Source organism: Melanotaenia boesemani, chromosome 18 (assembly GCF_017639745.1).
Source record: "Melanotaenia boesemani isolate fMelBoe1 chromosome 18, fMelBoe1.pri, whole genome shotgun sequence".
Taxonomy (NCBI): Eukaryota; Metazoa; Chordata; class Actinopteri; order Atheriniformes; family Melanotaeniidae; genus Melanotaenia; species Melanotaenia boesemani.
In genome coordinates this window covers 2,748,122-2,763,282 of record NC_055699.1, presented here as the reverse complement: position 1 = coordinate 2,763,282, position 15,161 = coordinate 2,748,122, and the positions used below count along the sequence as shown (strand labels likewise).

The following is a 15,161-nucleotide window of genomic DNA, read 5'->3' as shown; positions in this document are numbered from 1 at the left end:
ATCACATGCACCCATCCTTTCTTTCTTCTTTTTACTGAATGTGAATTGAGAGCAGTCTGTTTAAAATGTTTGGCCTCTAAAAGCAACAGCTCCAAGTGATCTGACAGACTAAACTTTTAGCTATTTGACTTTAAATAATGTCACAGAGCAGATGTACAAAATAATTCATTAAATGAATTAAATGTAATGCCAAAAAGAAGATATGAAAAAAGCTGTGAAAATAATAAAGATATTTAATATCAGGTCAGCGTTTAAGTTCATTTATCTACAGAAGCAATAACAAAGGAAACTGCACCATTTAACTTGTAGGTTGTTGCTGGCACAGTTTCCGATACAATTACAACACCGCAAGTGGCAGGAAGTTTACCCTTTACCACGTTACCACTTCCTAGAAGTTGGCTCACACTCTCCAACAGAAACATATGCACATCACCTGGAAATTATGTCTTCAAATTAATTCCATCAGGATGGAAAACGTCATAATAACCAGAGAGATTTTCACCAACTAGCTGGCCAAATGTGAGATATAGAATCAGGAGATTGTCTCATAAGCACACGCCATCTGTTAGATGTTGAAACAGGATTTATCCCACATGAATTATTTCCTGGAATATAATCAGTCACACTTGTCTTCCCCACAGTATGACTGGAGGTTTGCACAGCGTGCCTTTTGATTAAATTCCTGCAAACTCTTTCTTTTTTTTAGGTTAATAATTAGATTAGAAACTGTGATGACTGAAAGCAGTGAGCTACACTTTCCTAAAGATCATATTTCATATCCAATGCAAGATGGCAGTAAGGAAAACAGAGACAACAAAATTTGTTATGCAATCATTTGGTGGGGGAATTACACTAGATGGGTGAAACTGAGGAGATGAAGACCTGGGTGGAGCTAAATGCAAAGTTTCTGTGTCGGTTGCTGCACAGTGCACAAAAAAAGAAGCGTTCCAGAAACCAGCTGCTGACTGAGCTACACAGAGTCAAATGACTTCCACACAGTGTTAGGCACAAATTTTAACATAACCCCAGCTATTTTCAGACATATCTGAATAAACCTAAACCGTCTACTTAAGTAAGCTACAACTATGTGGGTTAGAGTTACAAAACAGCCTTACTACAACGATTCAAAATAATCTAGACGTTTGAATGATAAACATGTGTGTTATCATCATTTTGAGTCAAATTTATACCAAAAAATAATTCTATCAAATATCCTTGTGATCATCTTGTCTAATTTACATATATTGACAAGCTTAAAGCAACACTACATAGCTAACCATACATCTCTAACCATAAAACTCTGTGCTTCTGACTAACTTTGATGGTACACTGACACTCATTAAGCTTATTCCTGGAGCTGCCCTGAAGAGTCCCAAGGCTGAAAAACTGCACTTCATTACTTTGTGTTCCAGTCCAGGACATCACATGACAGCTGTGTTTAGTTTTATGTCACCGCATCATAGTTATCAACACACTGGCCAAGAGAGGAAAAAAGTGAAAACTGTGAGGAAAGAGCTCAGAGAAGAGATCTGATGCAAGAAGGATGCCAATTTAGCTTTTGTTAGGGTACGCACTGTGCATGAATCAGTAGTTCAGTAGTGCTCCTTTAACAAATCTAAGAGCTATTACTAGTTGTGAGGTTGCAGTTACACAAATGTAAGCTTTCAGCTAACAAGCCCTCTATTTTTTGTTCTGACTCCACAACAGCAGCTTTGTAAGGTATACTAGCTCTTTATGCAGCAACTGTTGTTGTTCCTGAGCCTTAAAGGCATTCATCCCTAAACGATCACTTTCTTCTGATTGGCAAATTTGTCTGTGAGCACATTCGGTTTGTGTTGAAGTTCTGAGAGACGACTGTGAACACAGTAAGGTAAAATTGTTGGTTCTTAATCATAAATGGAATTTTGTCAGATGTGTGTGTCCTTGTTTCAGCCTGTGTGTGTAGTGCATGTACTGTTTACATGGTGGCCCATTAGCTTGTTGTCAAAATGTTTTGTGGAAATTCATCCTTTTGTTTGGTCAGAAACAAAAGTGAATGACAACTGGAATAAAATGAATAAATTTAGTTTTTAGCAGGTAGCTACTGAATCAGAAAGCGATGGCATAGTTGGGGGTTGTGGAGCTTGTTCAGATACTCACAATGGTTCTGCATCTGTAATTTCTGTTAACATTTCCACAGACTAGTTTAACCAATCTCATGGGAACACAGATGGGATAAAGTTGTAAATATGCCACCAGAAGAAGAAGAGAGGTGAACACTATTGCATTTCTGCCATAGTGTTCACTTCTCTTGTTTCCATCTTGTTTCCTTACAGATACTCATATTGCAGTGTAAGAAATGAAAACAGACTCTCTGTTTTGATGGAAAATTCTAGACCATCATAACATTTGCTTTGAGAAATGAGGCTGCAAATAATACATGACACTCTGGCAGCTGACTGTATGTAATCACAGTGAGTCTTTAAGAGTTGTTTTCGTGAAAAGCACAGCTACTATAGCTGTCTCTTGGGCTGCTTTGCCACTATAAGCTTAAATAATAGTGTTGATTATGTAATATTTCATTCCATACGTCCATGTCAGGGTTAAACCACATTAAATCTGCAACAGTCAACGTTGCAAATTAATGTTAAAACTTGATCCCCAAAACATTTTTTCTATCAACTCTACTAAAACATATGATGCTTTTCTCACATCTGCCACCTTAAATAGGTCAACTTTGACTTGTTTTCATCTGATAGAAAAGAAGGAAATAAAATTCTCTATTCCAACATGCGCAGCAAGACTTGACAAGTTCTGACAAATAATGAACGCCTGAAGCTGTGCATACATACTTCTCTTCTTGTAGTCTGGGTTGGAGATTGCCTTGCACGATAATGTAGCCACAGGGAGCCTATTTCTGCACACAGGGTGTTGCACTTCACCACTGCCTCTGTAACGAGCATTTGTATTTGTTTCCTTCTTGCAAATAGATACAGTATACTGTTTGTTCCGTACTTCACAGATATAAGCTAAGTAAATTAGATCTATAGCAATTATAAATGTCTTCTAATGTCATGTTAATAACCCCCTGCTCTTCTGTTATCAACATTTATTCATAGTTTGTTTGTTTTGTTATTTCTGTTGTTTTCATTAACCAGATGGATGACATCGATGCCATGTTCTCTGACCTGCTGGGGGAGATGGATCTCCTCACTCAGGTAAGTTCAGGCTGTTGCCATGACAACTTTAAGACATTTTATTACAACCTTTCACGCACATTTAGCAGGAGTCACCAGCTTAGTGCAGCATTGACAAACTCTCACATGCTTTTCTCAGAGAAGCTGTCTGAGCATGTGCGGCGCAGCTATCATTTGGGTGTGTTCCATTATTACACCTGGACAGCCAGATGAGTCCGGGCAGGGATATTTGCACACATTTGAGGGAATTGGCTAATGTCACAACATAAGTAGACACATTCCTGTTTCACTTTAATCATTTGAAATAACTGGTTGCAACTATGTTTATGTTTTACCATAATTTGCACCTTTAGTGCAGTTCCTGCCATTATTGGCATGTTAGCGTAATCAAAATACACCAGTACAATTTATTCTTTTAATCAATGGGAAAACACACGTGGCTTCAGGTGCACAGAGGCAGCACTATCTCCAGCCTGCCCACATTCATTTCAAATGCCTCCAATGTTTTAGGAGTAGATGACAAAATCATCAAAACCCACCAATGATCATTGAGATGCTGCAGGCTGAAAACCTGACCGAGTCAGTGGGGGAAACACACTGTGGTCTCAACCAGAAATTACATGTTTGGTCTTTAGAAGAGGTCAAATGAACCAACCACTGATTGTTTTTTAATCTCATTTGAAAACCCTGCTGATCACTTTGATGTTGTTTTCCAGACAGCCTGTCATCTTACATTACTTTAATTTGCCATGAGGAGGCTTCATGTTGCACAGAGGAACAGTTAATACTTAGAAACAGATGTAACATTAACTGTAAAGCTATACCTTCTTACATTACTGTACATTTAGTGAAAGTTTTGGTTTCAGGGCCCTCAATGTGGGGTGGATTAGCTGAGCCGGATGTGTCTCTGGGGGTCTTGTGGCTGGATGCAGAAATTGTACTCACTCCTATAAATACACAGCCTTGTTCATTCTTACTTGCAGAGTCTCGGACAGGAAACGGTGCCTCCTGAACCTCTTCCAAGCACCAATGAAGAGATCAACTTCTCCATCGGCTTCAATGATCCCAACGGTGATTTAAGATTTTGTTTGTCATTGGGTTTGTGCAGATGACATGAACTTAGTGTTGAACTTTTGCACAATGACTTCCTAGTGCAACACCCCAGTTACGCAATCACGTTTCACCATATAAAGTTATCAAGATTTGGGAACTGGCCCTTAAAAAAAAAAAAAAAAAACAATTTAGTCCCTTTGCGATGTATCTGCCAGCTGTTCAAGATTTCAAATCAAATCTAACCACTGTTTTTACTATTAAATAGGTTGTGAAACAAGTATAGTAAGTATTTTAGAGCAAGGTCAAACCATTTGGTGGTATTAACACTTTTTTCTAGCCTTCATCCTTTTTATGTGCTCACTAAACGCTATTATGTCAATTTACATTCATAGCCTGTGCAGCGCTTTTTAACAAATGCATAACTCAAAGGACTTTAGTACAAACTGCCCTTCATATAACTTTTAATTTAAAAAAATGTGCTTAACTTTCTATAAGATTAGAGTTTTACATCAACTTTTGTTCAGCTGCATTTTTTGGCTCTTTAAAAAAATGTTTGTGTTGTTAGCATTAGCATGACTGAGGGTCTGACCACCTTGAAATACAGGGGGGTACAGTACCCATTGATCAGAAATGGTATCTCCTGATCCAAGTCAAATCTATCCCAGTCCAAGTCTGTATAAAGAACACGTTCATTACATAGTTATCATTCATAAATGATACATAGTGCTTCCAACTAAAGTGGTATCCACTGTATGGCTGGATGGCTCAGTTGGCAGATCATCTGTCTCCTATGTGGGAGAGCAGAGTTCATTCCCGCAGGAAGCAAATATTAACACCTTCAAGTTGGGTCCTTAAGACCCTTAACGCTACCACCTAACCATTGTAAGTCGCTGGATAAAGGCATCAGCTAAATGACTGTAATGTATCCAGTAAAAACTATCATTCCATGTGAAGAACCAGCAGGCTTAACTATTTAAAAGGTAAAGGAAAACCTAAAGAAAAGCTGAAAAATCCCAAAACATTTTTAACTTTCTGAAGTTATTTCTTGACTAAATTATGCTTCTTCCTCAGAGAGCCTTAATGAGCTGGAGGACAATGACTTGGATGCGCTCATGGCTGATTTGATGGCTGATCTAAATGCAACAGAAGAGAAACTTAATGCAGAGATAAAAGGTCTGGACGTACCACCTCCACCGAAGGGCCCTAGCACCCGACCTGAATCCTCCAGTACACCAACATTACCAAGAAGCACCAGCAGCAGCAGCAATGATAGCAACTCAGCTTCCTCCGCCACCTCTGCTTTGCCACCTCCACCTCCTTCATCAGCAAAGCCTTCAAAGGTGGGTTGGGTCATTTTACACATGAATAGCAACAACCTCAACTTCTGAGAGCTGGTCCAAAACTCAAGAAGTAAATATGTAAATAAAAATTATTTTAGGTTGCTATTTAATTTTAGGAGCACATATTGAAATACGCTTTGTTGGGTTCTTGAAACAGCATATGTAAAGAATCATAGCAATAATGTCACAGTATTTATTTTACTGGCTGCAGTTCTTATTTTACCACATGTAAAATGCTTTCTAAGCCATGCGTGACAGGGCACTTTTAAAACCAAACATTACCCCTTCCTGCATCTCTTTTTTTTTACTCTCTGTAGAACTCAGAAGAGTGGTATTGCTCTTATAGCACTGGGTGAGATCATAGAAAAGTTGTTCCAGAATGAAGGCATCTGTTACAGTTACAGAGACTTGTGAGGCGAAACAGCCAGAGTGTCTGTCTGGAACAGATCAAACACATGCAGCCATGAGAAAAGTGTAACAGGATCAATAGGGTGGCAGTGTTGGAGGTGGGGTAGACGGACAGGAGCTTATTGCTTCAGCAGAGCTGGTGACTTCATCCCTCTGAGGTAAAAACACCAGCTGTGCTGAGGCAAAGAATGCGTCAGTGTTAGGTAAATGTGTACAAGTTAATTAAAGCTGTTCGTAGGATTTTCATGCATAATTGTGCCTGACTTTTAAGGACAAATCTAAAGAAAAGAGTAGCCCATTACAGCCTACTGATACCTGAGAAGTGGGAATTACTATTCCACAAAACACTCTTCTGTACCTGAAAACATCTCCATCCACAGGAAGAAATTCAGCGTAAACGTCCTGCTTACCTACTTGGAAATGTTGCTGTTCCTCTTCAGTTGGGCTCAGCAGAGTTTGGTCCTGTGTCTCTCATTTACCTGAAGAAAATTTGTTGAACTGTTTCAAATTTTGGGAAAAACAGTACACTATATTTATTCACTTTTATGTAAGGGATAATGCCAGACGAGGTGTCCATTATCATAAATTAATGGACGACGCGGAGGCGACCACAGACATGATGAGTTTCTGTTGCCATGGTTACCAACTCCCATTTAGTCAGTGCAATAATTTACAACAATAAGTCAATTTGACCAGAACTTCTTTTATAATTGTCTATTATCACTTTTTAATGGACACCCTTCAGCCAATCAGAACAGAGTATTCACCCAGACCATGGTATAACTAGATTTAAGTAAGAAAATAAACACCGTGTCTCTACACCACAACAACCAGCTATATCAAATGTCCTAAATCTACCCCCTTTTGTATAGCATAGCCTTTTATAACATGTAAGACTGATTTTATTTTTAAATCACATTAAATCATTTTTTGTAACATCTACAAAGGAATGAAATGAGATGTACTTTGTGAAAGTTGTAGCCTAAGGGAAGCATTTACAGTGAAAAATTTATCGTTGCGGAACACCACTGGTGACCCATTTGATTTTTAAAGGTGCAGTGTGAAGCAAAATCAAACTTCAGTTACAGAAAAATGTAATTTATTATTTAAGACTGTGTTTCTGTTGGTATCTAATCACTTTTCCAAAATAACATATGTTTTTATTCTGTTAGAAGGAGCTATTTATATTTACTTGCTGTGGGCTGCCACATTTATCCCACCATTTTTACTACAGTGTCTCTGAAAGAACAAACAACTCTGTGTATGAATTTAGAAAACTCTGTTTTAAAACTGCAGTACTGGTTTCATTTGGTAGGTGCTAGAGCACCGTTAGGGATAAGAAACGCCTTAAAAGGACCACAGAAGAAGACAAATGTATACAATTTTGAAGTAGTTACCTGTAGTCTAGTCATCGCTGCACCTGAGACCATTGGATCCACTCAAAGATAAGAACATGTTTATGGCTGGAAGAATTTGGCCGCTGATGGCCACCGTCCATTCACAACCATGCCTGGAATTTAAAGTAATTTCTATGTCCATCTAGACTACCACAGTCATTTCATCATGCTATAATTTTAAGAGTATTTAAAAGAATATAATGGTAAACTCTAATCTACAAAGCTAAATTATTACTATTATTATTATTATTATTATTAGTAGTAGTAGTAGTAGTAGTAGTAATAAACCCAAACTAAATCATCATTTAATAATTTTCAATCATGATCATTTAACTTTTTACATCTAAAGAAAGTATTGTAAAAAGTGTTTGAAATCAGGCTGATAGTTATTATACCATACCAAGAGATTAAAGGAACAGATTTTGAGTTTGTCATAAATAATAATAATACCATTTCTGTCTAATTAAAGTTACCTGTGGTCAGCTCCTGAACAATTTACCTTAAAGTTCCTTCTGATTGGCTGGTTTCTGGAAGCTTCCCCAGAAGCAAAGTGTGCTGTCCAGTTTTAAATAACACACACACACACACACACACACACACACAAAAAAAAAGCTTAGCTCTATGGACAGTATTAAGTTTTCAGCTTAGTCTCGTCACTCTGAACACTTCTAATAACTTTCGCAGTCCAGGTAACTTTTGTCAGACTGATGAGTGTTAAGCTTTTTTTCTACTGCTTTAGCAATGGTTTTAAGATGTGTGGTTATGCTATAAAGTCACTACTGCCTGGTCTGTATGGGCCATGTAAAGAAATCTATAAAATGACATCAGCTTGAGGTCAAAAGGTCCAAGGAAAATAAGTGTTCAGAGCAGTCTGAAGCCAGAAGTGCTGGCTCACAAGAACATCATACAGGCTTCATTATTATTTTAAACCTTTGCAATATTCTATATAAACATAAAGCATATTACACAGTTTTTTTCCAGCTGTCTTTTCACTGTATTGTTTGTCCTCTTTAGGAAGAAATAGAGTCACAGATGAAAGCAGACAAAATTAAACTTGCTCTTGAGAAGCTGAAAGAAGCCAAAGTGAAAAAGGTAAGACATGAAAACTCAATGCAGTTTCTTTTGACGTGACCTGGTCGCACTAAAGACACAAAGAATTATGACTACCTCCAGACGTCACTGTAACAGACTTTATTCTCAAACAAAGCACGGCTGTCTTCCTTCCTTTTCTTTGGGAAGCATCATCAATCACATTGATGCAAGGATCCCTTCATCTGGCCAACATCCTGCAGGACCATAGTGTTTCCTCTTTGCGTGATATGTTGTTGCTTTCTTATCGGCCAAATGGCATGTGGTTTAGAACACAAACTACACATTGGTTTTTATTAAAAAAAAGTTCAGCATGACATAGCACAGTCACATGGGTGATGTGATTATGTTAGCCAATTCTGTTATCAGCTCATTAAGAACCTTTTTATTGATGTTTTGATGGACATTGACAAGTACATTTAAATTCGCCAAATTAGGTGAAATCTAAAAGGAAGCATTGGAAGAAATTTCTGAATATGGCCACTTTCACAGGAACATCTGTCTCTGGATTGTGATGTGCAAGGATGTTGAGATTTTTAGTGGTTTCAGCAGATCTTTCTGTGGTCAGAGACCCTCAAGTTTCAGATGTACCCACTCTTTCTTGACAATGTTTTCAACCAGAATTTGATCAAAGTACCAAGAGGCTAAACAGTTTAAAAAACATAATATTTTATTCAATAATGTGTCAAAACTGGATTCTTTGTCCAGGGAGGGTTAAGATAGTGACTTCTGATCTAATAGTTGAAGTTTTCCAGAAATAAAATCTCTGAAAACCACATTTTAAGACAAAAGTTAAGTAATCTGCAGATCTTAGGTGGATTTGTTTCCAGATGAGAGGAAGTGTGTATTCCTCTCATCTATTCTCCGCTCTGGCTAGTGCACCCAGACAATGGAAAAGAAGTCACCATAAAGCTGGAGAGACATATGTGCTGATTATCTGGCTATTCTAGTGAAGCCAACAACAAGCAGAAACAATCATTTAGCATCCTGAACCTGTACTTAAACACAAACAAACAAGCTTCATGTGCTCAAAAGCAGGATGTCTCACTTAGGACAATAATCTTAAGCACATGTTGGAGTTTTGTAAAACAACGTACAAAGTCCTAAACATAGCAGAAAAAGGCCACATCACTTCCTCTTTAATGCTTCAAACAATAACCCAAAGAGTGGCTAACCTAGCTTAAAGTAAACAACAGTTTTTTCAAAGGCAAAGTAAAAGGAAAAAAGGAAAAATAGATACAAATTTGCTTATCTGCTAATAAAAATATCAATTTCATTAGATTTAATGTGACAGGGTGCTTGGTAAGCTAAACAGCTAAACTAGAGGCGGATTTATTTTTGCGCGTCTGTGTCACCATCGTAGGCGCTACGTAGCTCCACAGAGGCAATAATGGCACAAACATTACTCATTCCATTAGCAAAACAAGGTGGTTTTAGCAAACTGATCCCAAGTAGGGCCACTGATAGACAACAACGCAAAAATAAATAATAATATTACAAACAATGATAACACAACATTAAATAGACTAGCGGGGTTTGAACACAACACAGGAATTCCTTTTCTTTTTATAAAACAAAGAAAGAGGAAAAAATATAACTTAAATTTGGTCCAAGCAGTTACAGTTTTATTAGCTTTTTAGTTGGATGAATGTTTAATGGAGCAAATATACTGGGTAAGTCCACGCACCTCGTCCAGACCTGACGTGCACCCCTGCTATGCAGACGGCTACGCAGATGTACTCCCTTATGACTGGTCAATTTGGGATTACAAGTTTACAGATTTCTGGATCTTCTTGCTGAATTTGTGTAGTAACCATTTAAAAACAACACCTAATGGATCAAGTCGATGAGAGGCTGATCGAATTATTTCTGTTTTCTTCCACAAGCTAATAAAGACTGTGTCCGAATGTCCACCCCACTCCCTAACCCCCTGTTTCCTACACAGGGCTGCACTATACAGCACACTACATAGTGACTCATTCTCTTGGTGATTCAATCCAAAGTTTTGTGTAAATATTTTTACTTTTATTCCTTATGTTGTATTTTATTCATACATCAACTATGATTAGTAAAATACTTACATTTATAGGTCATGTGGCGCTGCTCGGTTTTTTCGCCTCCTTGCGCCATGTTGAGCTTCTGCCTGCAATGCATTGTGGTCCATATTAACCCGTCTAGTGACCATCGATGCTCACTATTTTTCAAGATGCATTGTGGGTAATTTTGAGTGCCCTACTTTTTTCTCACTGGACATTTGGACGCCCCTACAAAATGGCGTGGCCCTTATATAGGGCACTATGTAGGGAGTAGGGTGGACATTCGGACACAGCCACTGAACTATCCTGGACGCCATTGTTGTTTTAAAACAGAAAATACGAACCGGAACTGAAATGAACCATCAAAAGAACTCTGACCTGGTGAGTTTACGGGTCGATACCACCCCCGCTGCCATCTTCAGAATACTAGGAGAAACTGCAACATGACACCAAAATGACGTGCACCCCCTACGTTCGCGTGCGAGAGCAAACTCACCAGCGTCAGCTACGCCGTGGCTGACCGCACGCAGACGCCGCGCGATTATAAATCTGCCTTAAAGGTTGAGAGCTAAGCTGTAGCTTTTTATTTATCAAGGCCAAAACAGAGGGAAAGGTTTTTTTTTTTTTAAATCCCCTGAAGAATATCAAATTATAAGTTGGAATTTCACTCTTGTTTTTGTATTGTTATATATATATATATATAAAGGGCATGAAATAAAGGCATGTTTTCCTGACAGTTGGTGGTGAAGGTGCTAATGAATGATGGCAGCTCCAAGACTCTGATGGTTGACGAGAGGCAAAATGTCAGAGAAGTTCTGGACAACTTGTTTGAGAAGACTCACTGTGACTGCAATGTGGACTGGAGTCTCTGCGAAACAAACCCTGAACTGCAACTTGGTGAGTTACCAAAATATATCAGATATTAATGGATGCTGGTCAGCATGTTATTCTCTTAAATTGATTAATTAAATAATTATAGTGAAAAAAATTTATAGTGAAAATGAAGATGGTGAAAGCTTGTTGGTAAAATTTAAAGTTAGCTATGCTTCATCATTTACTCTGGGTCAAATTTATCATAATTATTAAAAATCTCCTTTTTATCATGTTAGGCCTCAAGGTTGATATTGAAAAAAATGTTAAAGACTTGATGTTAAAGAAAATGGTGGAGACTCAGCTTTAATAGTGACATCATTTCTTCACCTTATTAAAAATAAATCACTAAAAGGTTGGTTGCTGGTGTTTATGATCACACTGGCCTAACATTTATGCACATCGAAACATCGGAAAAGCAGAGGTGCAACTACTAAACCCGTTGCATCTTCTTTCACTGGCCACATGTGAGGTACGCTGCACAACACTGTCCCTGTGGTTTACAGTAGTTCTGTTTCTTCTTTAAATATTTTTTAAGGGATTCTTGGGCACTACTGGCCTTTATTAAACAGTAGCTGAACAGGAAAGTGGTCAGACAGAGCTGGGAATGACCTGCAGCAAAGGGCCCCCATCTAGACTTGAACCGAAGCCACACAGAGGAGCTGTAGTCTTGGTACACAAGGCTCAACCACTTCAGCTAAACATCACCACACTGGTTGTACTGTGTCATATGTAACATCCACAAGCTTTCTGACAATGGACATGAATGCAGACAGAAGGCTCCATCATCTTGGCATATGCATATTTAATGTGGCCATAAATGAGCCCTAAGGCATTAAAAGATAAGCACATCACACCGGTTCAAAGCCCTGGCCCCTGCTTTCTTGTAAAGTACAAACTTTGTTCTTGTTCTTGCCACCTCGAGAAAAGAACTATTTTCTCTATTCTTTCAGTGTATGTACAGGCCTCAAGAGTTTATACAAGACAACAACTGTTCTCCGAAATGTTGTAAAAGTCAAGACGAAGCAGTTTAACATTATTGCAATCACTGCCTGTTCTTCTATTAAACTGTTCATTTATCTTTAGTGGTCTGAGTACAGCCTCACAATCTCTGCCTTTTCAGTTTTGTACAGGTTGTGCTGTAAAACAACTACAGATAGTACATGTAAAATTTTCCTAAAAGACAGATACTTTGCTTATCTTGCAACATAGCAGTGTGTACACTGTGTGTCATCAGCATTTCAACAGTTAGTGATGAAATGCTCTGTAGCTTCACCCTGAAGTAAAAACAAGATTTTAAAATGTCTGGCTGATGAACTCATGTCCATGGTTGATCTAAGAACAGATACCGTTGCTCCTTAACCATTGTCTTTGGTTAATATTGCACCATAGTAGCTTTATATTTAATTAGCTACACACAGATCCAGTATTTATAAAGGTGTGAAAATAAAAAGTGAGAATGTCAAGCTTCTGCTACACTGAAGTGTTTTCTTGATAATGTTTAGAAACAACTATAAACTATAGATGAACAACAAATATATCAACAAAATGCAGTGGTTGTAGATTATAGATCTGAGAAGTAAAAGTTTCAGTGTGTTTCTAGATGAAGTAGACACCAGATATACCCAGACATTGTGCAGGGTGGGATATTTCATCTTGGTCCAGATGATGGACTGTGTTTTTACTGGCAGCCGCAGTGCAGCAAGCTCAATGAAACACTGATCTTACTCCCATCCATCAAAATCTCTCATCCTCTTTTCTTTCCTGTACGCTACCTTTCCCCCTCCTGCTTATTCTCACACAAGTAGTGTAGACAGGTGGGCTTAATTTGCTGTATCGGACAGTGTCAGTCATCTTCTCTGTCATGCGGAAATAGAAGCCTTATGATCGCAATCCTCAGTCTGAGCCGTCGGAGCTATATTTACTTCAGCTGCTGGACCTCATCCACCATCAGTCTCTTCCTCCACTCGGTATCATCCACTTCATCACAGCTGCTTCAGATTGTTAAAAAAATATTTATATTTTTACACAATAACTGATTTTACTCCATCCTCCACATATATATAAATGGTTGTGGTAAAACCATTAATTTTTGTGAGCAATGAGCTCTAAATCAATATTTACTTTACCTTAAAATCCTTCAGGAACTTTTACATGTAGGTTTAAATCAATGGATCCATTTGGAGGGAAAAAAAATAAATTATTTGTCAATTTGTGGGTTTTTTCTGTAGTTTGTATTTATGTAATTTAGTAAATTATTTTCTTAAAAGTCCCAAGAGAATTATTTTTGTAATAGTTTTTTATGGGTCTACTTAAATAAGCTTTGCGGTCTGTTTGGCATGTGGCATAATCTGGTCACTTTACAATTAAACAAACTACTATTGTGATTGTAAAAGCGAGTGGAAGTCCTGGGAAGTCGACTGTAATTTTCTTTTACATGGATAGTGCTGGAAAGCTGTATTTTACCCCAGACCAACTTCTCACCATGACCAACCAGCAGCTGGTTAGCTCAGCTGGTTGGTTCAAATCCCACAGGGGAACAAATATTAACGCCTTCCATTTGGGTCCTTAAGAAAAGCCCTTAATGCTGCTGCCTGACCACTGTAAGTTGCTTTGGATAATTTAATCTGCTAAATGACTGTAATCTCTGGAGCCTTAATCTAACCAAACACCAAGGTGAGACTGTGAGAACAATAATGTTCACACAGAATTTAAATTTATCTCGCCCTGTTTGAAAGCCACATGAGAAATGACAGCATTATGCAAATAACTTTGATTTGGTTGATTTGGTCATTTAGGTGTGAGGACTGAAACCACAGTTTGCCTTAATATACTTAAAAAGTTTGTTTTTTTCTTTACCTTTTGTTTGTTTATTTTTCTTTTCCTGAGATTTTATTGAAATGAGAATAAAAACTGGGTGTAACAAGTATTTGGGTAATACATATTGAAATAGTTGATCATTTATTATAAAATATTACACACTTAGTTCGATTCAAACCAACCTCAGTGCGATTCCCGTCTGTTGATCACTTGATGAAATTTAACGTTTTCATGTGAAACAAGCGAACTATGATGGAGTCTGACTGGAATATAAACTGGACTTAATACATTCAAAAGTTCTTCGTAGTATCTCCACTGGTAGAAATTCCTCAGTATATAACTTACTTAAATCCATTTATCCATCAAAAGAAAAGAAGGGTGTTTATCTCCACGTACAGTATGTTTCTGTAGGTTTTAAGACCAGTCCAGAAAAATATACAGAGGTCATCTACTCAGGGTTTGACCTGATCACTAGGTCCTAACTAGACCAGGACTAATTTCTGCATTGGTCCTGACCAGAGAACCAAACAAGTGTGAAAACCTTTTACATGATAGAGACCTTACTACTCCTCGTTTCTTTTTGCATCTGGCACAAAATATGTGTTCACCTCTGCCAACACTTAAACCTAATCATAGCTTATGTTTAAAGTGGCTGTCTAACACACACTTTACTATTTCTAACATGTCATCTATGCAAAAATCCTCTGTGTAGAACATTTGACTCATGAGCACGGGGAAGGAAGGAGCGCTGTGTCATCTTAGACTGCACAACATGACAGCATCAAAGTGGAAGATGTTGGAGTAAATTCATTTTTAAATGTCTGTAAACCACCCCAGAGTGTTACATGTGTTCTGACTGCTGCCAGCTTAACTGACCTTTAATCTTTATCAACAAAAAGTCCAGGAGAGTCACGCCCAGTAAACCCCCACAGAGCTCAACAGCAACATGTCTACAAGTGTTTGCAGTAAAAT

The 15,161-nt window shown here is 38.0% G+C and overlaps 1 protein-coding gene across 1 annotated transcript in view; it reads left to right on the top strand.

Moving 5' to 3' along the window:
* LOC121628805 (amyloid beta (A4) precursor protein-binding, family B, member 1 interacting protein) overlaps positions 1–15,161 on the top strand; it is a 28,280-nt gene that overhangs the window by 2,730 nt on the left and 10,389 nt on the right. Inside the window, exons 2-6 of the mRNA XM_041968127.1 lie at positions 3,138–3,197; positions 4,160–4,247; positions 5,301–5,569; positions 8,389–8,466; positions 11,237–11,396. Coding sequence (XP_041824061.1) covers positions 3,138–3,197; positions 4,160–4,247; positions 5,301–5,569; positions 8,389–8,466; positions 11,237–11,396 — 655 coding nt within the window. The remainder of the gene's footprint in view (positions 1–3,137; positions 3,198–4,159; positions 4,248–5,300; positions 5,570–8,388; positions 8,467–11,236; positions 11,397–15,161) is intronic.